The following is a 27,225-nucleotide window of genomic DNA, read 5'->3' as shown; positions in this document are numbered from 1 at the left end:
GAGACCTTTACATAAGAATAAAGAATGAGGGAACTGGGTTTGTCCAACCATAAGGCAAGAAGGTTTGGGGGTTACAGAGAAGATGGAGGTATTCTTTTCACACAGACGCATAGTGAAATGACAAGGTACAACAGGCTGTGGTTGCTCCAGAGGCACCAACATCACAGTAGGTTGCTCGAAGAAGTAGTGGAATCTACTTTCAAGTATTCAGTGCTGTGCTTGACAGGGCGCTAGATAACTTTATCTAAGGCCTCACTTACCACAGAAGGTTGGACCAGGTATCTCTATACCTCCCTCTCAACCTGGGCTTTTCTGTGACCCTATTCTGATGAGAGCAGCCAACCCAGCCACCTTCTCAAGAGTAGCAGGAATATAGCAGTGCCCTGAGGGACAGAAAGCAGGACTGATAAGGAGTGATAACTGCATCTTGAATGTCAAAAGGGTGTGAAAGAACTTCCAAAATTCACACCAGATCAGTCCACATAAAAGCAGAAGTAGAAAACCAGCAAAGGATAACATCATGTAAACAAGTGGAGCACAAGGAAAGAAATGAGGTTAGAATAGTTTAAGACTGGGCTGGATTATTGTATACATTGTAGATCAAAAATTAAATAGGCAATTGATCCAAATTTTTAATATCAACAAAGACATTAAGAAACATTGGTGAATGTAGCAGGTGAGCAAGTTCAGTTTGAAAGCTGCTGACAGAGAACACAGAAGCAAAGTCAAAATGCCTGGTAGCGACGGGAATGGAAACAATCTCCTTTAAGGCAAAAAACATAGGTGAGAAGGTAGAGTTTAAGGTTCTCCCATCAAGGAAATAAAATAAACAAATGGGCACATAAAAATCCAGTTGGAGAAAGGAGAAATTTTAATCAATCTATCAAATAAGTGGTAACACTTTCAAATTGGAGAACAGCAAATACAATTGCTGTCATTAGGAAAGGAGAAAATAACAAGCAAGGCAGGAAGAGACGTTATCTGACAAGAGTGGTGTGCAAAGCTTTAGAACAAATTATGAAATAATTAACCACTAAAGAGAAGGAGGGCAAAGAATAAAATGCAGGCTGGGATCAATCAAAGGTAGATTGGAGGGAGAAGAACCTGATTTACTTGAGGATAGAGTTAATAAAATAGGTAGAAATGTGACTGTGCAAGTGACAGTCCAGGTGTGTGGCTTCTAGCCAGAAGAAGATAGGAAGGCACCCTTTGGAGGAGGTGGATGACCCGATGGTGCCACTGCCCATTGCAGGAACCATCAAGCCAGTGCTGTGAAGGAAATGGATGCTGTGAAGGTTAACTGGGCAAGATATTTCCAGAAGATGGAGGAAGAGAATAATGCCAGTGTACAGTTGTGTGTTAACCCTGTGCTATATAGATGAGTTCAAGCTAAAAATGGTCCAGACAAGTAAAGAGCTCCTGTTTATAAAGGATGTCTGGGGGTGTTTGACTTGTTCAACTTCAGAAAAACAAAACATGAGCAAAGATGTAATTGCTACCTGATCTACATTAGAGTGGAAAAACTGCAAATTCAGTAAGTCATGTAAACTAACGAAATAAACTGATACTACATTAAATGGCTGTAAACTGTCCCTGAGTAAATTTAGACCAGAAGATGGAGCGTGAGATTCTGGAATAGCCTTCCCAAAAGAATAGGGAAGGGCTCATAGGTACAAAACTTCTTCAAAGCATCTCATTCCACCCTTAAGCTCAGAATCTGCTGGGTGCAATTTATGAAAAATATGTACAGTTTCCATTTACGATCTTAAAAGTGATTATTTGTATCAGTTGACCTAGTGAATGGCTGTCTTATTGTTAGTTCCAGGCAAGCTGGATTTCTTGATTTTGGTATTGAAAAGTAAAACGTTGTGCTTTTTTCTGCTTCTGTCTGACTAAAGAAATACGGTGTTTCTGAAGAAATCACTTCTGTAGATTAACTGCAATCTGGTTGTCTTTTTATCTTCCCTCTCGTAGATGAGATTGAATTGATACCTTTAATGTCTTGTTTTTCCCAGAGGGTACATTTTCTTGTAACTCTCCTTTAAATCTTTTCAATATTCCAATGTTTCAAAGAAATAGAAAGTTGAAGCAAACTCAGAAAATGAATAGTGAAACTGCATGCAGAATTTATGTCTTTCTGCTTCCTCTCATGACTCCTCATTCATGGACAAGTTGAGTACCTATATTCACACTTTTTTGCCATTGTACAGAATGGACAGTTTATAGTAAGTCTTTTTACAGTCATTGAAACACATGTCTTAGAGTTTTAGTCTAGAAAATACTCTTCACTAGATTGTAACCACCCAGCACATCAGCTGGCCCCTTCCCTTTCATCTATAAAACCTTCTGCAAAGATTCACTTGTTTTCATTCTATTCAGAGCAATAAGTGCCAAGATCTTACCTTCCATGGTCTGAAATCAGACTGCGCTGAACCTATCTATCAGTTGAGTGTGGTTCATATCAGCAAGGTATTTGCCTCAATGACCCTTTCAGCAAGCATATCAGAGTACAAAGTATGCAAGCCTAGGTTGCTGGTCTTGGAGATGCTGACTCAGACTGCAGCCCTGTACTCAATGCTGCACCCCCTCTGTGTAGCCATTTGCAACCCTGCAATTTTCTCCAAATTTTGAATGCCCTTGGCTCTGCTCGAGTGGAATGGGAAATTTTTCTAAAAGCCCCTTTCATAGAGTGAGAAGCCCACTCCCATTCCCACACTGATGTAAAGGTTGCCCCAGAACATCAGAAATAGCCTGAAACTGAGAAGCTGTGTCCACCCTGCCATCACTCACATTGCAGCTTGCCTTCATGAAGGGGAGGAAGGAGAGAGCAAGGGAGCCTTTCAAGAGTAGGCACGAAGCCTGGTACCCACCCGAGACACTCTGAATTGACAGTTGGCTGGGTTGCCCTTCTCCAGCCACCACTGCCGCAGCTGTCCACCAGCTTGGGATTCACATCTGCAAGCCCTCATGAGGCATCATCGCACATGAAACACTCTTTCCCCTGCTGTGGGTAGAAAAACAGGCTGCCTTTTCCACTGATAGCCTGTGGTTTCTTACTGACAAGAAAAAAATTTTCCTCACATCTAGGAGGTTCAATTGTAAATAGTTTTATCAAGTGACTAATTTACTGTGCCTGTGGTTTATCTCTGCAAGCTTTCTTCATCACTTGGAAAGTGCTACTGGTTATTCCCTATTCATTATACAGAGACAGAGAAAACGTTTACACTGACATGACAAAATTTGTCTAGGAGACGTCAATGGGTTCTTTGCTTGTGGTTAGGGACAATGAGCTGGGCTGGCACAAACCACTTCTTTCGCACGGGGGGGAGATAACAGGAAATAATTGATGATGCTTTATTAACAATGGACATGGGCTACCGAGCTTCACCTGCAACGATAAACCCACCATGGTGTATTTTGCTGTTAACCACTACTCATTGAATGTTTATGAGAAATAAGCAAATAAAAACCCTCTGCACCACTGCTTCTTCAAGGAAGTTGTTTCCGACTCATCAGCTTGGTCGAAAGCACGGTTGCACCATGGGTACCAAGACGACTTCAACAAGCAGCACTGGGGGAAAGTGGAAGGATATACAATATACAGCCTAATTCGTAATCTCTGAACTTCATTCTTTTCTTTGCAGCTCTAGTTGCTGGAAGCTCTACTCCCTGCTGTCTTTAAATAGATTTTTTTATGTGCAAAATACAGCAACATGCTGAGGCTACAGCTAGGAGCTGAACACCCAAGACTCCTCTACTCACCCATCATCACCCTTTCTTCTACAATCTCATGCCAGTTTCCTCCAGTTCCCTCTCTCTTCGTGTATCCTCTTCCACTAAACCATGTTAAATTTAGATCTTCTCAAGTTTTTATCTCTGACTGTTAAAAAAAACAGGGCATGGTAATCAGATAGCTATTATTACTTAAATATTTTAGCATGACATGTTCTTCCACTGCTTTTCCAGCTGGCTAATCCAGAAAGCTGGTTTTCCCCCATCAGGAAGTGAGACATCTCTGAAAAGGGCATCATTACTTCAGGCGAGGAGGCAAGGCAATCTGAAGCCAGACACAGTCAATGTGCAAGGAACAGGGAGATCAGCATGACCCTTTTGTGGGCCACAGAAAATCATAGAATCATAGAATAGTTAGGGTTGGAAAGGACCTTAAGATCATCCAGTTCCAACCCCCCTGCCATGGGCAGGGACACCTCGCTCTAAACCATATCACCCAAGGCCTTGTCCAACCTGGCCTTGAACACTGCCAGGGATATAGCATTCACAACCTCCCTGGACAACCTATTCCAGTGCCTCACCACCCTAACAGGAAAGAATTTCCTCCTTATATCCAATCTAAACTTCCCCTGTTTAAGTTTTAACCCATTACCCCTTGTCCTACCACTACAGTAATAACCTCATTGTCACTCCCCATGCCATAGGGAAGGGAGAGGGAGCAAGAACAGGAGCAGGTCGTTCTCTTCCCCCAGGACCTTGGACCAAATGACCCAGCATCACTTGTGAGGGGCCTGCAAACTTGTTCATATATGAAAAAAAAAGAGAAACGTCTGTGACATCTCATCTGTCTTAATTCTATTTCAAAATTCATTCAACCCTTTCCTCTTGCAGGACTGGACACTGACCAGCAGTTTGCCATTCATGTTGCACAAACATCTTCTGACCAGACAGATGCTCATAGTTTTCCTTTCTATTACGGAAGCAAAGCCCCTTGTCCTTCAACTGCCCTTTTCATGGAGCGACTGATGTGGCCAGCAGTCACTACAGGATTGTATTTTCTTTAGCTACATCTAGACACTAAGGTGGGTTTGCCAGTGCAAATGAGGGGGCTACTGGGTATGTTGTGCATGGTTTAGTTATGGGAGAGCATCTCTGCACAGTCCCACTGCTCACATTTTGGCTTCATCCCTTCAAAGTCAGCCTTCTCTGGCTCCTATTGCAGATTTTCAGGATCCAACTGGATAAAGCCCTGGGAAGCCTGATCTGACCTCCTGGTGGTCCCTGCTTTCAGTGGGAGGTCAGACCTGAGCCTTCCAGAGGCCCTCGTCAGCCTCATTTACCCTGTGGTCCTGTGGCTTTAAGTTTATTGTTGCTTTTCAGAGCTGTAATCCCATCCATAGGACTGGGAAAACATTATCCGTAATGTTTTGCAATTTAGCGTTCCAACCTACTCCAGACATATGTTGCTAATATCTTTATGCCATCATGGTCTCCACCTTCACTCAATGGTATTAATTACATTTATTCCTTCTGGCAAATCTCCTCACAGACATCCTGACTGCCTTTACATTTCCAAATCTCTCTTCCACTGGAGCTAACAGAGTAGGAATGCTGAGCTAATGAAAACTGAATCAAGGTAAGATCATTCTCCACTTATGTTCATGAAGAGTGAATTGCCCAGTCCTCAGCAGGTCCTGTCAGTTTTCAGGGTCAGGTACCCTTGTGGCATTTGTTATTTGTATAACAAAGAAGGCTGGCTAGAGATGGGGGAAGCTGCAGGGTGACCACAACACAGTTGTGTGAGCACTGCTGTAACCTTACTGTTCCAGTAACAGCACTGCCTGCTTTCTCTTTGCAGCCCTCTACCATCAAACACCCCTCAGATGCTGAGCGGAAAGATGACTCAGGCTGTACCTGGGCTCAGTGCCTAGGGGGGCTGTTTTGCAAAGCATGTCATTTATCACCAAAAGTCCACATGTTTCACCTTTGGTCACATATCTTTGCATTTGAGACAATGTCTTTGCAGTGAAAAGGCTGCTATTACACTCTCTTAGAAACTGGTGTATGTTGTAGACATGAAGAAACAGTAACCAAATGGCCAAATCCAACACACAGAATCATGGAATCATGGAATGGTTTGGGTTGGAAAGGAGCTTAAGACCATCTAGTTCCAGCCCCCCTGCCATGGGCAGGGACACCTCCCACTAGACCAGCCTGCTCAAAGCCCCATCAGACCTTGAGTACTGCCAGGGATGGAGCATTCACAGCTTCCTTGGACAGCCTGTTCCAGTGCCTCATCATCCTCACAGTAAAGAACTTCTTCCTTATGTTCAATCTGAACTTCCCCTGTTTAAGTTTGAACCTGTTACCCCCTGTCCTATCACTACAATCCCTAATGAATAGTCCTTCTCCAGCATCCTTGTAGATCCTCTTCAGATACTGGAAGGCTGCTATGAGGTCTCCAAGCAGCCTTCTCTTCTCCAGGCTGAACAGCCCAAATTTTCTCAGCCTGACTTTGCATGGGAGGTGCTCCAGCCCCCTGATCATCCTCGTTGCTCTTAAGGGATGACACATGCTATATCATTGCCTTGATCATGTTCCTATTCCCATGTTTCAGGAAAAATTATCTTCCTTCTCATGCCCTCTGAGGGAAACTATCCCAGCATTTACTGAGGACTGCAGTTTAACACCACCTCAGGGCTCCAGCTGAGATCAGAAATTTGCTGTAGATGGTTCTGGTTACGGCAGAAATTACTTATTAACGGATAGTCTCTGCTCTGAAAATTTTGCACTTTAGAGAAAAAAAGCACTTCAGGGAAAAGAGAGAACATTGTACACAGTCTGTGATGGAAATTGTTGTCTTTGCTGACTGTTGCTCTATTATTTACATGCTGCCAAAACTGCATGTGCAGCTGCCACATTCCACTAGATCAGTGTTTTCAAGAACTTACGAGCTAGTGACAATTTTACTACACAGCTCAGACACATATTTTTTATTCTTCCCTTTGCACAAACAGTTACGAAATACCCTTTTTTCCATGTAATAAGAGTCACTACTCAAAAAAGACCGAAACACTGCGATAAGACAAGGCATGCTAAAAGCAAGTGACAACAATTAACACTACATGGGTATCAGCTGCTTTCTGAGGACTTCCATATACAAAGCAAAAGTAAATTAACTTAGGCAAATAACTGATAGACAACTTTTCCATTTGCTGAAGGAGAATGGTACCTTCATGAAGCAACTTTTCTTCAGTCACATAGGAGATCAGTAGTAAAAACAGACACTGAATTCATATCTGATCTACAACCCTAGTCTTTGACTATATGCCCATCTTTCTTCCCCTCCCATTTTTTAATTTAAATTCTAAGTTTGTGGCAATTGTATTTCAAAAAACTAAACCAAAATTAATCCAACTGCATATGTATCACAGTTTTCCTTCCAAAGAAGCTACTTATGAAACATACTCTAACACTTTCTACATCAGCTGAAGAGTCAGTAGAGAACAACACAAGTCTTGTTTTCTAACAGTGACACCTAGAGTTTAATCTGAAAAATTAAAAGTTTCCTTTACTCATCTGGTTTTAAAAAGCAATAGGCTTTTGTTCATAGTTATTACTTTGAATTGTCAGTTAAATATATTTAATACTAATTAATTTGCTGTTTTTGTGAAGATGCAGCACAGTATTTGTTGTAAAGTGGCCTGTATAAGACATGTTTTGCTTATCGCACTTCTCTATTAAATTAAGACCTTTATTTTACAGGTGTTACATTCAGCCTTTCATTTAGGAATGTTTAAGTGGTTTGTAAATGTGGTTTGTATTACTGCATGAAAGGATACACCAAGCCTAGATGTGTTTCTGCTCCCATTTTATAAACAAGGCAAATGGAAGTCCATGATGTGTCCTAAGCTGTATGGAAAATGGAGGGAAGAACCATTAAGACCTGAATTTTTATGCCTTAAGATAAGTTGATTTTCCTGTCAGATGGATTGAGACAATGGGGCAGAGCCTTGATGCATCCTGACCTCAAACCCTGCTTCAGGAGGCTGCCTATCCATGCTGCAGAGCTGAGCCACATACATGCAGCATGGCAGCTGGGCTTGCACTTCCCCACCTCTCTGCCATTGGGCATCATGCTGAACACTGGGGAAGAAGGTGTTTCTTGTGACTTGAGTAATAATTAGACAAATCAATTAAATCTAGCTACATTCTGAGAGAATTGTTTATCTGATCCACTTAGGCCCCTTCCAGAGTTCATGTGTCTCTTTGTGTGTCACCTACATACCCCTGCATCCCTTTGAAAAACAGGTGGCAGCACTCGTTTTGTGAAATTCATTTTATCCACAGAGCTCATATCCACCTTTCTATCTTAGCACAGCAGAAAACACAAATAATCCCCATGCAATTGTTGTAACTGCTCCCGGAATTTTTCTTTTTCAACACTGAACATCCACAAAAGGAGAAAAAGAAAAACAAACAAACAAGCAAATCAGAAATCCCACTAATGATGTGGCAGCTCAGCAAAATTTCCACAAGAAAAATCCTCGGCAACCTGAATCACCTGAAACCACTGCACATGGATCTTCCCAAGTAAGCGTGAAGGTTTCTCTGTTTGCAGGTGTCAGTGGTTCCCTTCTGTGGCAGTGAAGCAGCAGCCTCTTCTGCTCCTGTAGCTATGGGGGCTGCTGTGGTAACTCCCCTGTTTCCAGCTATTGCTCCCTGCAAGCAGCAAGGACTGGACAGTGACGTCTTTTGTAGGCTGGTGAGGACATGTCCACAGTCAGTTTTCTATTCTACGCACCGGAGTCTGGACAAAAAGCACTAAATCACAAATCAAGCCTAAATCTCACAGACAAACGGATGAGTTGTATGAATAAATCCATGAGGGACACCGTGTTAAAATGAAAATTATGTGCCTGAAAAAGACCATGATGCTAAATATAACACCTTTGCCAATGTCTCTCTAATTAGCCACTTCAGTTTTAATTGAAGAAAAAAAATGTATTTTGAGTTACAACCCCCTTATATTAGTTAGACAGCTGCCCTGACCCTGCAAACTGTTTTGAACATTGACTCCACAGGATGCTGGGACCTCAGCACAGTTGCTTGCCTGCTGGGTCTACATTTGAAACAATGGATTTACGCTCTTCAGGGTGAGCAAGTGAACGTACCCTCATCCACTTATAACTCCCTTTCCTCAGGCTTCCCTGCTGTCCTGCTCACCCTGGAACAAACCCAGGGAACCCTCTGATTCCTGCTTCAGCCATGTGTGGCCACGATGGATACTGCCCTTTTGGGCTGTGGGGTCCTGTGTCTGCCCTGGTCTGCCTCCACAGCCTCCCATTATTTAAAGCACTGGGACGACTTTCTTTGCTTCTTCTCCTTTAATGTACTATTTTGGCAACAACTGGCTTCATGAAATCTAAAAAAGAGAATTAGGACTGGGTTTTGGTCTTGTTAGGCTCCTGGGTGTCATCTTACTGTGTAAGGAGAGTGCTCCAAAACAGCAGAAAATAGGAAACCCAGTAAAATCTAAATAATCTGGAGGTGAGTCCTTAGAGACAGGAACACTGTATTCAGACTATGTTTTATAATCTAGATTGCTCAAATAACATACAGTTGCCTGGTAAAGTACTGCAACAAAACCTGGTGTGTCCTATGCTGCAACTCTTTCTAGTAATCGATAACAAATAATGTAACAATAGCAAAACAGAACGAATAAAATAAAGGATAAATCTATGTCTCATTATTAAACATGCAAGACATTCAGCTGGCACTGGTATTCCTCTGGAATAAAGGGTATAAGGCAGCTTTCTTTGCCTAGCCTGTGCCATTTATGTATTCCTCCAAATAGGTTCTGGATTGGCAGGTACTTGCCAAATTTAAAACCACTCTGTAGGATGGAACATGAGGTTTGCTGTCTCCCAGGGTAAGAAAGTATATGCAGAAGAACATTTTTGTCAGGATTCCTGTCATCCTTCACAAGGAACAGGTTTAAATTTATAGTGCCATGGTATTAGGAACAATTTTAACAGATGATATATTCTTCACTGCCTGGGTCCTTTTATGTTTGGTGGGGTTTTTTGTTGTTTGGTTATTTTGGTTTGTTTGTTTCTTTTCTCTTTTTTGAGAATTATTTATTGACTAGCTTTTATAGGACAGTCTGATACTGAATTTTTCTTTAAAATTATGCTCACTTTTCTGTTTTACTCCTACCATGGTCACTTGGGAAATCTATCTCCAAGGTCTGTCTCTTCATGTCCATGACTGAAGAAGCTGAAGATTAAAGAGGATGTGAAAATTATACAGGTCAAAACCAATACGAACTCTGCACAGGGAAGCTTTCAGTCACCATCTGACTTGTTATGTGAGAAGCAACATTAGTTTATTCGTGTATCATATTTTGTTTTGTCTGCACAGATGATTTCCTATTTTCAGAAGAGTAAGAAGAAATGGAATTTATCTGAGAATGGTCCGTGGCAGAGACTGTTGGACATTTTCCTCCTTCAGAGTTCAAGTCAGCCCTTCTTTTCACCAGACTGGTGGGATATACATAGTCAGGTAGAATCATGGTAACAAAAGAAAATGCTCAGCAAACAGAAACTACCACCTATGAACACTTCTTTGGATGACTTTTAGACTAAAACATCTCCAGTGTTTATCCTAATGCATTAACAGCTTCTCTGAACTGGGTTGTTTAATATGTGATCAGACTGAAGTCAACACAGGGATACCAAGCAAGAGGCCTCTGCAAAAGATGTGTACCAGTGTCACTGCACTGACTGCTGAACTCCAGAGTACAGTGAGCACACAAAGTGCATGCTGTTATTGCTGCCGCGGCACCATAGTCAGTCTACAGTATATCCCAGGAGAATCCACCATTGTACTTTAACAGAAAACTGTCCTACATTTCAGCAGCAAATAACTAATACAATTATTTGACAAGAATTGGTAGAAGACAAAGCTACGAAGTCAGTGGTATGACAGGTCATTGCTTGCGCTTTTGTGCTGAGATACTTATGTCTTCATTCCACTGTTCTTCATATTAAACTTAAGTATAAAGAAATTGTCCTGTGTTCTTACTGAAGATGAGCCTTTGTATCTGCCTGAGATAATTTCTTACATAAAACACCAATGCTTATAAAGAGTGTATTGTCATCAGAAGCTGCTTTTGCTGAGATTTGCTGAATGCTTTGGCAGGTTCTCAAAATGATGGCATCCTTCTTTTTTAATGAAGTAAAGGGTACTAATGAGTAACTTCCACATGGCAATTTAATAGTGCTTTTCTTTGGCTTTTTGCTACAAGTGGCCAGTGCTGAAGCAGTGTGTTGCAAAGCTACGGAAGAAGCTGGAAGCAACCACACTCAGGTCTCTGAGGCAGCAGAAAGGAAAATTCACACACAGCTTGTGGGCAGGGACAGGTGAGGTAGGGTTGTAAACTCCTGGAGTATGGGCTGGCAGGTTACAAGCTGGATTCACTCATAGCTTCAGGCTTCCTTCCCTCTAGGATGCTAGGCAGTGATTTGCAAGTTGAAAGAGGAGATGATGCTCTTGTCTCTCCTCAACCCTTAGCAGCCACTAACAACTCACCTGGATGAAGATCAACAGCCCACTAGCAGTAGCGGTGCCCCTTTCAAGAGTTCTGGAGTGGGAATAACTAGATTGCCTCCTACTGCTCTAGCTACCCACCTGTGCAAGGACACCAGGGAGTTTCTGAGTGGTCCCTGATAGGACAAAAATGATGGGATAATAGCCTGCTCAGGGAGCACAGGTAGTTGGACCCTGCCAGAGACCAACCACTACCTCTGGGCTGCAGAAGGCCACAATACAGAAGTGGAACTGGCTGAAGTTCTTCTGTCTCAGCACACCAATGTATCCAAAGCCCCTGCCATACTAGCACTATGAGATCTGAAATCTTGCAGAATCTCAACCTTGTGGAAGTACAAACATACATATTGGGAATATTTTCACCACCTAGACAGTTTCCACTAGTAAATCTTTAAAAACATGGGAAAACAAGAACTCTATCTTCATTCTGTACTACATGAAAGATATTTTGGAAACCACTGCCATCATTCAAGTAACAACTCCCCATAAATCCCTCTCAAACCGTTTGCAATCCCAGTCAAACCAATCCATTCATTGTGCTTCCTGCACTGAGTAATCTCATGCAGAGCTTATGATATCTGAAGAACATGAATGAGTCGTAGGCCAAAGTTGACATTAATTGGAATATATTTATTAAGGATCAATTATTACCTTAAATTAATAATATAATGATAAACAGTATATAATTGTAAATAGTAAGAACAGTAAATAATTTTCTTATTTACATGTAGAACAGTTTGTGTATACTCTGTGTATACTGTTACATAGCTATAACAAAAAATGTTATATAGCTAAACTGTTTTACAGCTATAGCAAAAAAATTGGACATATATCTTAGGGAAGGGATTTTCAGAAGTGGTCCTCATTGCTTAAAATGTAGCACACAGGGTAGCACAAGGCATGGCTATATCGTGTCCACTGCACATGGGACATTGCCTCTGCACGTGGAATCTAGCAGGTTTCAAGTTATGCTCATGCAATGTGTCCAGGGTCTGCCTGTGAAGCAGGTGGGAGGCAGGCAGGACAAGAAGTACATCAGCATGCTGTAACTGCTCCAGAGACTGCTCTTCTACTGCAGGACAGGTACAGCTCATATGCCAGACAAGCCATGAAAGCTCTTGAAAATCCCTCTTTACACCACTGTATTACAGAGGATCTCTTTCAGTGGGATGGAGTCACTGCTAGGCCTGTTGTACCCTCCAGCTCTTGGTTGATTTTCAGGCCTTTTGGGTAAGGATCTGTCCTTGGCACAGAAGCAGCATGTTCTTTGTCACTTCCTCATTCTTCATATGATGGTTTGTATGTATTCCTGAATCCAGGGAAGGAGAATATCCAGCTCATGGATGGCCTTGTAAATTCCCTTCTCTCCAAGCTATCAAGAAGAAAAGATATCAGAAACCTCCCACAGCCCCTGAACAGTGTAGCTGGGAGCCAGTGCCTCCTGCTCTTACCTTAAGAAATGCTTTCCTTAAGTTTTTGACTGCAGAAGTTAACCTTGCGGATGGAGCACATGGAAGCTGAAGGGGTGAAAAGAAACCGAAAGAGCTTATTGTGGCAAGGACACTGATACATAGTAATGAGGAAGATTTCAACCCACAGTGTGGCACCACAGGACTACTGGTAAAATGTGTGAACTCAGCATCGTTTCAGCATCTCCTGCTACTACAAATGTGTTATTTTACCTATGTGCTGTTGAGTCCACAGCACAGAAAATTGCAATATGTGCACCACTCATAAAAGTGTTCTTGTTAAACACTTCCTATTTATCTCAGGGATCTTTTCATTGGTTGCAGTTACAGCTTTTGTACAGTGCTTCCTAGCTCTAAGATTTGAAGGTTCTTTAACTTAGAACTTTCAGAGAAGGTGAGGTTAAGGGCCAAAGACCTTTGCAAAGCACAGAAGTCAATTTCTTATATTTCTGTAAACCTTTCAAATACATTTATAAAGTTATTTCATGCTTCTCCCTATTTTCCTCCCCATTCCTATAGTGCCTGGCTAATTCCAGGCTACTCCTGCACCCTTTTTGTCAGACTAAGTTCTCCATTAAGGTCCCTGGGAGTTTTGCTAGCAAGACCTTACCCAGCCCCCAGGCATCCCACCCAAATAAGTCAACAATGCCTTATTACTGGCAAATTCTGGCATCCCTCTACCTCTGCTGTGATATCAGAGACACAGGACTGTGTTATCACTGCAAGATTTGGGGTGGACACTGGTTTTAGGAAACCAAGAGTCAATCAGTTCGTCCTATAGGACCCAGAGGCTGCACCCTGGGTTTAACCCAGTTAGCCAGGACATAGTTAACAGTATCAGTGGGTTGGTGCTCCATTCCAGAGGGCTGCAGGAGAGCAAATGCTGAGGGAGCAGCCAGTAGGTAGTGCTCAGGGGCTGCCCTGTACCCACCCCACACTTGGCACCCCAGGATGTCACACTGGGTTCAGCCCATTTCCTCATCACCCAGCTCTTGCAGACCAGTGCTGGCCAGCCAAAACTATTCCAGTTGGGTTTCTTTGGAGCAGCCAGACTGAGCCCTATGAGCTACACATCTTGCTTACTCCCAGCCCTCCAGACTTTCCAAGGGGAAAAATCATTCTTTAAGGGAAAAAAAAAAAAAAGTAAAAATCTGATGTTTTCCAATCTATGAGCAAGGTGTTTGAAAAGGAAAAATGCAAAGGTCCTCAACTCGTATGAAAAGAGATGTCTCTGCTGAAATAGACGGTTAGTCTTTCTCTCTACCGGGCACAGAGTACTTTTTAAAAGTGCACAAACATTTTCAAGTTACCTTTTGAGCTTCTTAAAGTCACCTCACAGGATAAAAGTGTAAATAAAAAGAACTCTTATTTGTAAACCTTTTAAAGTCTTCTAACTAGGGCAGTTCTTTCTGATTTGGGGCTTTTTGTGGTTGTTAAGATCAGCTTGTATGATGCATATTTCCACAGAAATCATTCACTAATAGAACTGACTTTAAATGACTATGCTGGCTTGAGTGGTAATATACGTTACAAACCCTGACCTTCCTGCATAAAGAGCAAGTAAACAAATGAGCAAGCTGGTTTGCAAGCAATTCTGCAATCTCTGCTCAAGGTCTACAAGCTCTGACTACAATAATAAAGCAATGATTAAAAATCCTGCAGTTAATCTATTGCCCTTATGTATTCTACTCAAATGCAAGAAAAAAAATCCATAATCTGCTACTTCTGCAGGAACAGTCCAACCTCAGAAGCAACTTCATATTGTTCTTGGCAATGTTGCCATCTAGGGCACACAAGCGAGTAAATAGGTCAGTGGTGTTGCAGGCAGATGCCCCAGTGTCCAAGGAAAATGCCTGTTCCCTCTACCATGCAGTCATACTCTAAATCAAAAAACCTGATTTCCCTGCAGAATTTAGAGATTTGGAGATTTTAGAAGCTATGTATTTCTGAAAAACAGGACTTGAGCCCCTAAATCATTGGAAAATAATAGTTTCCTTGTTTAGACAAAACCAAGAACTAGCAGGGTGAGAACCATAACAATAATATGTTACATCTTTGGAAGTGGTTTGGGGATAGATATTGTTAAGATTTTTAAATAGGGTGCATGCCTCTTGTTGGCTGAATTAGAGCCTGAGTTTATAAAAAGATATAGGGTGCATATGTATGTAAAGGTATCACTGTTTCCCTCAATTGTCTAAAGAACTTTATCCTTGAAAGGCAACAATTCATTACATAAGTTTGTTGCCATCGTGGTAGTGCCTTCTGATAATAACTTCTAACTCAGCTAGATAAAAAAATTAAAGGGCTTATGCAGATGGATAAATGAGTTTGTTAATTTATAGAGGAACAACATGATGGAGAAATCCCAAAATTGGTATTATCAAAAGATCCATTATTTTCACTCCGTTCACAGTTTCTATTATTCTTTCACATGGTTTTGTACTGTTGGCTTTGTAAAGAATACAAATTCTTTAAAAAAATGTTAGTTTCCAGAAATTAGATGTGTCCTAAAAAATCATGGAAAGCCATTGTTTCTGAAAGAGCTACTGGTTTTCTACTACAGAAGGAAGTCTTTTCTCTACTACCAGTATTTTTTAAGGTCCAGAAAAGGATATTGTTATGTTTAGACTTGTGTTGAGTAAAACATTGTCACTAATTATGAAAAAGAATGCAGGAGCTCTGAAAATTCTGCAGCATTTTGTCTCCACACAGCACAGAAACAAATGCATTTTTAAGTTATACAGCAAACTCCAGTCACTGGTGGTATTTCAGAATAACTGATATTTTGAATTCAGTCTCAGTTGACAGCCTGAACTCTTCAGTGTGTCCTGGCACTTGCATAGGGTGTAATTGCTTTTCTGGACAAGAATGAAATCTCTGTAAAGTATATCATAGCATACAGTATCTGAAATTTTGGCACATTGTGATGGATGCTGTGAATAATGATTGTAAATTGCAACTATTTATCATGGTTTCAAGTGCAGAACCTGAAAACTGGTTTTCTACCACTGAGATTTGAATCTTTTTACATTATACAAATATTCCAGTTGTGTTTTGGACTATAACTGCCAAGAGCCCTCCGAAGCTGCTTATTTTTGTATTGCAAATATTTGTGTGCATGTAGAACCAATTTCTTTTTCTTTCATGCTACCACACATGTAGTACATGCATGTGTATAGTAGTATATACACATGTAGTGTATATGTAGACAATATATGTAGTATATACATACCATACAGTTTTAATTCACTGCCATTTCATTGACTTCTCATCCTGCACCCACTTTTTAAGATTACTGTAGACATTTGCTTGGATATCCACCGCTATATTCAACCTTAAGTCACGCTCCATTTTTTGAGACACTGTGACTTGTGAGGACTGCAGGTGTAGGGGAGAAAATTGCCCTAGGAGACAAAGTTTTAAGGCACACTCTGTAGTTATTCATCTATCCTTAAAAATAAGACCAGAAGAGAAATGACATGGGTGTTGGTGTTGTCTTAGTATACTAGGTGTCCTTAGTATGCAAGTATGCATATTTGCATGGGCAAAAGTGTGCTCTATTATCCTGTTATAATTTACAGGGTGGGGAGATGCAATGGTGTTGGTGAAGTGCCTCTTCTCTGAGTCACCTGGATCCAATCTAGAGACATTTTGCCAGTGGGCAGCATCACTCCCTGACAACCTGCTGCAGCTGCAGGCATAGTCAACACATGGGAACTGCTCCAATGTCCTTCATAATTGCAGCCACTGCTTGCTTATGAGACACCACCAGCTCTTTCAAAATTCAGTATGAAGGAGCAGATATGACATGTGAATAAGGATTACACATGTCCAGTGGGTATGCTGTTGAAGAAGGAAAGCATAACCAGTGTTACACCACAGAAACTTGAAGAGCCACAGTTCTCCTTGTGATTACCCTGTCTCTTTGTAGCTTTGGTGCTGAGAGGGCAGCACAAGGCAACATCAGCAGCAGGGAAGTGGCTTGTCTCCATGGTATCTCCACCACATTGCCTGCTCCCTGCAAGCTCGCTCTGTGAGGAAATGAGCGGTGTTAAACTTCCCAGCCCCAGTGGGAATTTATTGGGAAGTTTTGTCCTATGTGATCTGAGGCACACCATGATTCTGAATCACCCTCTGTTATCTGCTGAAAAACTGTGATGGAACCTTTCTCTAGCCTTTCATCTGGACAAAGTTAGTTTGCTTCTCAGGAGCATACTCACACAGGCATTCATGTTCCCTTGCAAGACTTGGAAGGCACTAATAATGTACAACTTGTCACTTCCTACTCCAAGATGACTGAAAACATTTTTCACATAGAAGGAGAGGAGCTGATTTCGAACACTGCAGTTTGTCTGAAAACAAAGGAGGTAAAGAGTTGCCAAATTAAAATCTCACAAGTCCACTTTAGCCTAAAACTTCAGCCTTGTGAAATTATGCATGTTTAGAAAGGGTAAGATCAATAAAAAATAGTTTTATGAATATTGGTATCCCATTGGACTGCTTCCTTTCATTTTAAAGAGCTCAGTGTATCCCTGTGGTTTCTGAAGGAAAGGCAAGGAGAATGCTGGCAAACTAAAGGAGTACTGGTAAGACCAGCCATGAACAGGAGTGTCAGCAACAAATCTAGGTAACAAAGAATAAATGGAATATGAATTGGGGAATTAAGCCAGACTGTCTTGGCCAAATTGTAGGACTCATTGTTCCATTTCTCTGTGTCAGTGCCCCATACCATTTGAGATGCTGTAGGGTATCCCATCCATCCCCAACTACTGCTCCAGAAGAGATCAGTCATCCTGTATATCCCATGTCATATCTGCCTGTTCTGAGGGGTCTCTTAGCTACTCAAAGGCATTTCAAACTGCTGCATGCCTATTTTTAGGCATCAGGTGAGAAATTCCCACTAGGAGGATAATGCAGATGCAGATTTACCCACCTAAATGCAGGCATCCATGTGGAAGTCCCACAGGCAAGCAAAGAGCCATGCTAGGCAACCTCTTTCTCCCCATACCGTGCTCAAGTCTCCCTTCGTGTCACAGGGGAATATCCCTTTCTACAGGGTGGAGATAACACTCTAAGTGGAGGACTTCATTAAACATATGGATTTCATAAATATAACGCCCTTCCCAGTTGAACACAAGTGATTTTTGTGTTGGCTGTCATTCCTTTTGATCACACATTCCTATCTCTACTGAAAATCAAAGTAAGAAGATGGAAAACCAGTAGTATAAGTCTTACCATAAACAGTATTTTTGTTGTCTTTTTAAGCAGTCTTGTGTTCTTGATCAGATCCTTCTGTAAAATATAATGTGCTAGTATTAACCTAAGCAGAAGAAGGGAAAGAGTTTTAAGTCTGGTTTGTACAAAACTTAATAGTAATAATAATAATCATCATCATCATCATCTTGTTCAGACATAGGATGAGGACTCAGCAAACCTGTGTTTCAATTCCAGCCTAGCTGCGAACTTCTTCCATGTCAGACTCCTTGGCAAACTCATTCCACCTCTCTATGAATCTTCTTTTTCCTCATCTTTACAAAAGGGCTAGCGGCATTGTCCTGTCTCTCAGGACTGTAGAGATCATTCAGCTTATTAAAGTTTCCAGGTGCACAGTAATGAAGCTGGTAAAGAAGCATTCTTAAAATAAACTTTTCAACTAGTGGAATCAACTTACAGGAACAGATGATTTTAAACTAGTTGCCTTGATATACAGGTTCTCTGTCACTTGGGAGAGGAGTCCTTTTCGGCAGGTATGCTTCACTGTTGGTGACTTTTTGCCTTCCACAGTGAAAAGACAAAGCAGAACTAAAAAATGCCCAGATCTGAAAATAGAATATACTTTCATCTTAGCTCCCAAATCTTCATGCCTCTACACTCACAGCAGAGTATGTGATACAGCAGTACTGGTTAGATGACAGAGGTTAACCTAATTCTGTTAACCCTCAAAGTGGCTTCTGTGCTGAGATGCTCACGTAGATAAACTATTGCTCGTGTGCTGGCTGATCAGTGTTGTTGCTGTGCTTTTTTATACGTCTTGCTCCACTTTCAACAAATTTGACCACAATCATCTGTGACGTTTTTCTAAACGATACCTCCATATTTACTGGCAGCAGGGTCAAGGTTTCCAAGAAAGAAGAACTTCCCTCTCATGTGAGAAGTCTTCTTTCATTTAAGTGGTGGTCAGGTGAGGAAAAAGTAGTTGAGCTGGTTAGTTTGGCTTCGTAACAAAGTATATCAAATGTGTGAATTTGGGGTTTTTTAAATTTTTCCACAAAACTTATGGCAGCACTTTTCTGAAAGGTGATGACCTGGAGAGAATAAAGTCTTTACTAATTTACAGAAGTTGGACCGCACTGCCTTTAAATCTTTAATGTCTAGTCTTTGAAAAGAGTTCTGTTCCAGGATCCCAGCAGATAGTAGCAAAGTGTTTGCTACCTATTTTAATCTCTGTATTTAGTCTTTTGTCAAGACAGAATTTGCCCTGGTAGAAGCAGCAGCCTGCTTAGTGTGAGAGCTGCACAGATGGCTTTGTTCAAGGGCCAGAGCATGCTTGGCTATCAAGTTGCTTTAGGAGCCCACTGAAAGCCACAGAAACTGGGAAATAATGTGCATAACCACCATTAAGGTAATAAAACTGTAGAATCAGGTGGTCACTCTTCTACAGAGATGCTCAAATAGAGGTTAGCCAATCTATGTCTCTGGCCTATTTCAACCCAAATGCTGAAGGTTTCTCAGGTACCACTGCAGACATGTAAGGAACATCACACCAAAGCTAAACTTGGAAATCCTGAAGGGACAACAGCAATGGGAGGCTGTTATGCGAAGGATGGATGTAAGTCAAATGTCAAAACCACTGGAACTGGCTGAGGTATACACAAAAAGAGGAAGATAGCAGGTTTTGGTCTAGCGTGACAATACTTCAGCCCACTGTGATATCATTTGTGCTGGAAGTAAAGAGCAAGCTCTTGAAATGTTAACCCAAGACAGATTTTTTCACTCCTTCAGTGTTTCAAGAGCAACTCAGAAGGGCTTAAACAGATCAGATAAAATGGTTTAAAGTGCAACAGAGAGGACTCAAGGGAACCTTGACCTGCCTGAGCTAGCAGTATGCCCTTCTGTGGCACCAGGGGCATGAGCCAGCACTGGGAGGAAGGGTGAGACGAGCTGGACAATAAAGTCACTCCAGCCTTAATCCCACTGAACATTTACACAAACACATGTGAAGCCTTCAGGCCAAGATGGAATCACATCCAGCTTCAAGGTTCCGTCCTGTAACAGGTCTGGGAGGATTTTAACACAGAACCATCCATATACATCATAGTAGCTTCATGAGCATTAAGTGCTGATGGGGCCAAAGGCCAAAAAGGACCAACATGGGAGGAGAGTTTAGACTTTTGGAAAGTGGAGATGATAGACTTGAAGTCTTATGTGCATTTTAGGTCTCATTTGAACTGTGGTCTGCACTTAAGCTTTCTAAATGCTGTTAGGCTTCCCAGAGAAGGTGCATGAAACCTCAGCATACAAGGTATATGGACAGCAGTTTAGCCACTTAAACTTAGTTTGTTCTTAGAAGAAGATCTCAGGCAATAGCAAGAGTAGAGTCAGAATGCAAAACTGCCTTGGGTTCCCCAAGATGTGGTACTCCCTGGTCAAGTTTTTCTCTAAACAGAGTAAATGGGTCATGTAGCCAGTCTGTAATGGCTTTTCACAAGAAAATCAGTAATTTTCAACATCTCTGAAACCTCTGATCTTGTTGGAAAACCCTTGAGCCCACAAGTTTCATTTTGTCTGCTCTGTGAGCTCTTATCATCATGCTCAGAGGGCTGTAGCAGTGACACTTGGCACTGGCCACTAGACACCTCTACATGTGAATCAGCAAACGTCTTACTGAATTAGCTAACTTTTCAACTGAGTAATGTAAAAGGATGCAGATGGATGCAAATGCATCATGAACATATCTTAAAAAAAATTAAAAAATTAAAAGGAAATAGGGATTTCCTATCTTTACTGTCCTAGAAGGATGGTAGGTAACACTGAATATCTGATCCTGTAAAATCAGTTACACTTCCACCTTTTTTGATATGCTGTTTTAATTACTGGTCATACAATAGTCAATATTCTTTAACATCCTCATCTGTCACTTGTTCAGAACAAAGATGGTAATTTTTAGGGGGGTGTCACATACAGCTTTGTACACTGGATTTTAGTGTCACTTTGGCACTCATATAGTTATTGTATAAATAATATAGAATACAAACAAGCTGGTATTGCTCAGTATTTTAAAGTTATATGAAGCACAGGAAATGACAAATCTGGGGAGGCTCCAGCTCTTTTAGCCATGAAGACAGAAAAGATCTGCCAAGTTTGGTATGGGCAGTGGACCTGATATATCCAGAGATGGTCTGGGGACAACAGTGAAACACACCACCAAGCATGTTGACTTCCAGACCTAGGCTGGGAATCATGGGAGTACAAGGAGACTGCCCCAAAGGAAATAAGCTCTCTACATACAGAAACTTTCAGATATACTGAATCAATGAATACTTAAGAAACAATACAATACTGATAACATGTCCAAAGTTCATGTATTACATTAATAAAAAATGTGTAAAGTTTATTATAATGAGAATGTATGAGGAATAAAATAACTAAGAAGAAAGAATAAGAAAAAAATAAGAGAGTTGCCAACTTATTAAAGAAAATATTGCCTTATTTGCCCTGGTTGGGGACTAAGCTTCAAAGATGGTTGCGTGTTGACCTGTGCTACACATGACTGCATAACACCACCAGCCTGAAACAGATCCTTTCTTCACCTTCAAATTGTGAACCATGGAATTGTCTTGATCTATACAAGTTCAGTAGATATTATGAATTTTAGATTCTTTTGATCTGTGTCAATACATCTACCACTGCTGCAAAGTTCCGTTAGTCTATTTAAAGTAACAATCATATCTACTGATTGTTTTGCAGCTTAATAGGCTTTCTGATCTCAATCCATAAAAAGCTTTGTCTAGTTTCTTACTTCTGAACCTTCTCACCCTTCACATTTCTGTTTATTTTATTTCCTGTTAGCATAACTAGAACTAAATTAGTCGTGTACTTCCTATAAATGTTACTCATATTTGCTTAGCTGCTGCTAATGTTACGCTGTCTTTTAATACTATACTATATCTTTTGTTCCTTTATCCACTAATTCATTTTGGTTTTCTCAAAAATAATAGATCTGCACAAAGAGAAGCAGTATTTGTGTTCAGAAATGTGATTCAATGAGTAACAATGAAGCCTATTGAGATTTTCCAAAAAGTGAGGGTAACAATACTGCTGTAGGACATAAAAAAAATTAGATATATATCTAAACACAAAATCACTACACTTGTTCCCATGACACATCTACGCTACATAGTGCCTCTTTGGGTACTCCTCAACTGCCTTTGCTGAGCATCAACAAAGGATGAGTGAGATTGGAAGAAACTCCCGGACATCATCTTGTCCAACCTGCCTACTCAAAGAGGGCCACCTAGAGCCAGTTGTCTGGAGTTGTGCCCAGTCAGGTTTTGAATATCTCCAAAGGTGGGACTCTTAACCTCTCCAGAACACCAATGTTTGGTCATTCTCACAGTATTTGAAAAATCATGGCAGTCAGGTGAAGTTCCCGACAACTGGAAAAAGGGAAATATAACCCCCATTTTCAAGAAGGGGAAAATGGATGACCCCGGGAACTACAGACCAGTCAGTCTCACCTCTGTGCCTGGCAAAATCTTGGAGCAGATTTTCCTGGAAGGCATGCTAAGGCACATGAAAAACAAGATGGTTGGTGACAGCCAGCATGACTTCACTAAGGGGAAATCCTGCCTGACCAATTTGGTGGCCTTCTATGATGGGGCTACAGAACTGATGGACAGGGGTAGAGCAGTTGATGTCATCTACCTGGACTTGTGTAAAGCGTTCAACACTGTCCCACACGACATCCTTGTCTCTAAATTGGAGAGACACCAATTTGATAGGTGGACCACTCGGTGGATAAAGAACTGACTGGGTGGCCTCATGCAAAAGTTGTGGTCAATGGCTCAATGTCCAGCTGGAGACCAGTAACGAGTGGTGTCCCTCAGGGATCAGTGTTGGGACTGGTCTTGTTCAACATCTTCGTTGCTGACATGGACAGTGGGATTGAGTGCGCCCTCAGCAAGTTTGCCGATGACACCAAGCTGTGTGGTTCGGTTGATACGCTGGAGGGAAGGAATGCCATCCAGAGGGACCTTGACACGCTTGTGAGGTGGGCTGATGCCAGCCTCATGAAGTTTAACCATGCCAAGTGCAAGGTCCTACACCTGGGTCGGAGCAATCCCAGGCACAGCTACAGGTTGGGCAGAGAAGAGATTCAGAGCAGCCCTGTGGAGAAGGACTTGGGGGTGCTGGTCGATGAGAAAATGACCATGAGCCGGCTTCAGTGTGCGCTTGCAGCCCAGAAAGCCAACCGTATCCTGGGCTGCATCAAAAGGAGCGTGACCAGCAGGTCGAAGGAGGTGATCCTGCCCCTCTACTCTGCTCTTGTGAGACCTCACCTGGAGTATTGTGTGCAGTTCTGGTGTCCTCAACATAAAAAGGACATGGAACTGTTGGAACAAGTCCAGAGGATGCCACGAGGATGATCAGGGGACTGGAGCACCTCCTGTATGAAGACGAGCTGAGAAAGTTGGGGCTGTTCAGCCTGGAGAAGAGAAGGCTGCATGGAGACCTCATAGCAGCCTTCCAGTATCTGAAGGGGGGCTATAGGGATGCTGGGGAGGGACTCTTCATCAGGGGCTGTAGTGGTAGGACAAGGGGTAACAGGTTCACACTTAAACAGGGGAAGTTTAGATTGAACATAAGGAAGAAGTTCTTTATTGTGAGGGTGGTGAGGCACTGGAATGGGTTGCCCAGGGAGGTTGTGAATGCTCCATCCCTGGCAGTGTTCATGGCCAGGTTGCACAGAGCCTTGGGTGACATGGTTTACTGTGAGGTGTCCCTGTCCATGGCAGGGGGGTTGGAACTAGATGATCTTAAGGTCCTTTCCAACCCTAACTATTCTATGATTCTAAACCTCTGTCTTATTGTGTGCAGATGGAATTTCACACACTTTAATTTGTGCTTATTGCCTCTTGTCCTGCTACTGGGTTCTACTGAGAGGAGCCTGGATCTCATCCTTACTTCCCCCTTCCTCACATGTCTATACACATTGATAAGATCTGCCTGATCCTTCTTTCCTCCAGGCTGGACATTCTCAGCTCTCACTGCCTATCCTCAGATGAAAGATGCTCCTATACATCAATTATCTCTACAGCTCTCACCACCAGGACAACATATCAACCACACTCAGATGTTTTTTCAGTCTATGACTGAGAGAAGTTTTAATGCACTAAGTAAAGCAGAAATCAGACTCAAACGTAGACAAAGATGAAAAACTAAACCAAAAAAAAGAAAAAGGCAACCAAACCCAATTACATTTCCTCTGGACATTTGCATCTCTTTGCACTTTATGAGTAACATCTTTTGAGTAAGGCTCAAACCTGAGTTGCTATAAAATATACTGTTAATCTGCTCTTATCTTAAAGAAATGGCCCAGGCTGTTTCAAGTGGTGTATCTCTGTGTTCTACTGGCCTGGGTCTGAATTTGGTGAGTTTGGTGATAGATGGCCAGCAAATGTCTGTCAAGCTAATAGAAATGTCTTAGCACATTCAGTCTTTTCAGAGACAGGTTACAGAGCACACTCAGGGTCCAGACTGAAATCACCAGGGTACTTAAAGCTAAAATTTTGCCTCTGTGCACAGAAAATAGACAACAGTTTAAGTTTTCAAAGCAGTGGTAATTTTTATGGCCAACAATCAGCTGCTTTTGGCAGAAAGTTCAGCACTCCCTGGATATCTCAAGACACCTTTCAAATGTCTCCAGCTGTGTAATTAAAAGTCAGTTATATAAAATTAAACTTCATGGCTACACAAGAGCTGAATTTTACATGAAACCTTTATGTGTATAGCTTTTACTAGTCACATTGTTGTATTCTTGTATTTGAGAAAAGCAATTATGAAAGATAGATAGAACAAAGTGTTTGAGCATGTTCCCATCAGCCAGTCAAGTGATCTCACTTAACGACAGCAATTCAGTCCCCAGACTCTTTAGAAAACATTCATCTGCCACCACCAAAATCACACTAGGAAATCCCTGCACACCGGTATTTCTGCAGTGTACAGATGTGCTCGGCAGTAACAGACAGCTCAGCTCACCCACGTAGGCAGGCAGCTATTCCAATTCTTCTTTTTCTCTTGAGACACAGAGGAGTGAGTGTTCAAGAGTCTGTGACCTGCTTTCTCTTGTGATTTCATCATGGCTTCATGAAAAGGTTGCACTAAAATTATGACAGCAAAATGCAAACCACATGGAAACCTGGGCCTGGTTTTGGGGGAGGAGGATGCCCACAGCTGCTAGGCTAATAGAAGTGGGTCAATTTGCATGGCACCACTCTTATACTGAAAAGCTTCTCTCTCCTTCTACCTTTGTGAACATCTCTGTCTCCCTGACTTTTCTTTTTTTTTTTTTCTTTTTTTTTTTTACCATTATTTCTTGCTTCTCTTTTGAAATTTGATTTTTAAAGGTTCTTCCCCTCTGTTCTTTCCACCCTGGGCACCCTTGAGCATCTTGGCAATACCAAAACAGGTCATCTGCGCAGCTCGTACTCTCAGTAACACCAGCTGGGAGCAGGGCTAGAACACTGTGAAGCTGCAGAAGCTGCAGTGTCCAGAAAGATATCTTGGTGTTGGAAAAGAACATTACTTAAGACATGAACTGAGCAGGCTTCTCAGAGGCAGCTGCGTCCTGTGAGAAACATTTGAACTGTCATTTAAAATAGCAATGAAATCGAATTTCTGGACAATACTCAGAAATTAAAGTGTTAAGGACATACAGAGGTATGAGTAACCTAACCAGACACTGGTGAACAATTCTGGCATTGAATCTTTCAGCTGGCATGGCCATGTTAATCGCAGGCAGCAAAACAAACCCCGTTAAGAAAAATCATTATATCTGATTTTTATTGGCAAGGGTAGTCTTTTACTAAAAAATATATAATGTAGGGAATGTTTGCTTGCAGTGTATTTCCACTGTTTCAGTGAAAAACTGAAGTCATCCAGCTAAAGGTTTTCTGTTTGCTGGAAGCTGAATCATTTTTAGCCTGCCATTTTCAAACACCAACAAAAACTCCTGCACAATAAAATGCGAAATACTTGCGAAGCCGTCTCTCAGGATGCCCCCTTATCTCAAATAAGATTTGTATCAAAATCCTGGCTGCTGTTGGACTGACTGCTGCAGAACAGCTGCAACCTTGATTCTCCAATACTAGCACCAGATAATAAAAGTGAGGGAAGCAACTGCGCAGTAGGCAGGAAGATGATGTTCCAGAGCATTTTTCCATTGAAGGTGTCATTGTCCTTCCAGTGAGCTTAAACCTATTAGTAGTAAATGTGCTTTAGTCTGTTATTTTCCTTTCAGAAGTAGTTCTCGAGTGCTGAGAAGTCTGTGACCTTCACTCAGAAATTGCTGCCACGGTGCCATCCCCCCAGCTTTCATTCAACCCCTTCATGTCTTTGGACTTGTTTTCCACTCTGTATCTGCCTTCTTTCTGAAGCAGTGCTTTCAATGAATGTCATCAGTAGGGGCATTTTTTGTAGAAAATTTACTTATTTAATGATCAGATATGATCACAGCTAGCACTTTTTTGCTAGAGAATATATAGGAGCCAAATAATGAATTAGTCATGAGACTAGTGGCACAGGACACTAGAGAAGTACCTGAGGGTGCAGTAAAATCTGAGTTTCTTGTCAGTAGTATTCATAAGAAAGGGATTGTAGAGACTTCTAAAAGTTTCAGAAAAAGAAAACATAATAAAATATAAGTAGCACTTAGAGAGAAAAAAGAGATGTCACAAGTTGAAAAACACATTGAGATTTTCATTTGAGATCAGGGAAAAAATTTCCAATTGAAAAAAATGGGAAACTTTGTATTACCATCTAAAAGATAGGACTGCTTATTGCAATTAATATAATTAAATCTTATTCAGCAGATATTAATGATGATAGTGGTTAAATCTAGAAACCAATAATACAATAACAAAGTTCCTATTTCCTGCATTATTTGTAATTTACTTTAGAAACTTAGGGAAAAGTAAAGCACTGGTTATACCTAATATTGGATAGCTTGTTTGTCTGAAGTTTCAATCTTTAACTTATTATTAGGCTTTACTCTTTACTTATGCTGTAGCAGAATATGTAAAAACATTCATAACGTTTCAACTTATGGAAGAGATGTTTTAACTAACACCTTCTTTAAGAGCTTCTTAAACAAATTAGAAATATTCCATCTCCATTTCTGTAGATTTTGCAATTA

General features: G+C 41.3%; 1 protein-coding gene across 1 annotated transcript; it reads right to left on the bottom strand.

Annotated features, from left to right (window-relative positions):
* Positions 1-12,114: 12,114 nt before the first annotated feature.
* On the bottom strand, positions 12,115-18,654 carry IL26 (interleukin 26). The gene is made up of 5 exons (XM_061367981.1): positions 18,484-18,654; positions 18,048-18,104; positions 17,033-17,164; positions 12,795-12,860; positions 12,115-12,715 (listed from the first exon to the last, which is right to left on the bottom strand). The coding sequence occupies exons 1-5, from the start codon at positions 18,652-18,654 to the stop codon at positions 12,629-12,631; spliced, it is 513 nt and encodes a 170-aa protein (XP_061223965.1). The 3' UTR covers positions 12,115-12,628.
* Positions 18,655-27,225: the final 8,571 nt, after the last annotated feature.

Source organism: Neopsephotus bourkii, unplaced genomic scaffold, assembly GCF_033783945.1.
Source record: "Neopsephotus bourkii isolate Nb327-2 ecotype Australia unplaced genomic scaffold, CSIRO-AGI_Nbou_v1 NB_1423, whole genome shotgun sequence".
NCBI classification, from domain to species: Eukaryota; Metazoa; Chordata; class Aves; order Psittaciformes; family Psittacidae; genus Neopsephotus; species Neopsephotus bourkii.
The sequence above is the reverse complement of the archived record's forward strand: the minus strand, read 5'-3'. Positions and strand labels throughout refer to the sequence as shown.

Excerpts from the sequence above, each read along its gene's own strand:
- IL26 (XM_061367981.1), bottom strand. The coding sequence starts at position 18,654 with ATGAAAGTATATTCTATTTTCAGATCTGGGCATTTTTTAGTTCTGCTT. Across the intron at positions 18,105-18,483 it reads GTTTAAAATCATCTGTTCCT|AAGGATCTGATCAAGAACAC; the intron begins GTAAGTTGATTC and ends TATATTTTACAG. Across the intron at positions 12,716-12,794 it reads TAAGGAAAGCATTTCTTAAG|CTTGGAGAGAAGGGAATTTA; the intron begins GTAAGAGCAGGA and ends TCTTCTTGATAG.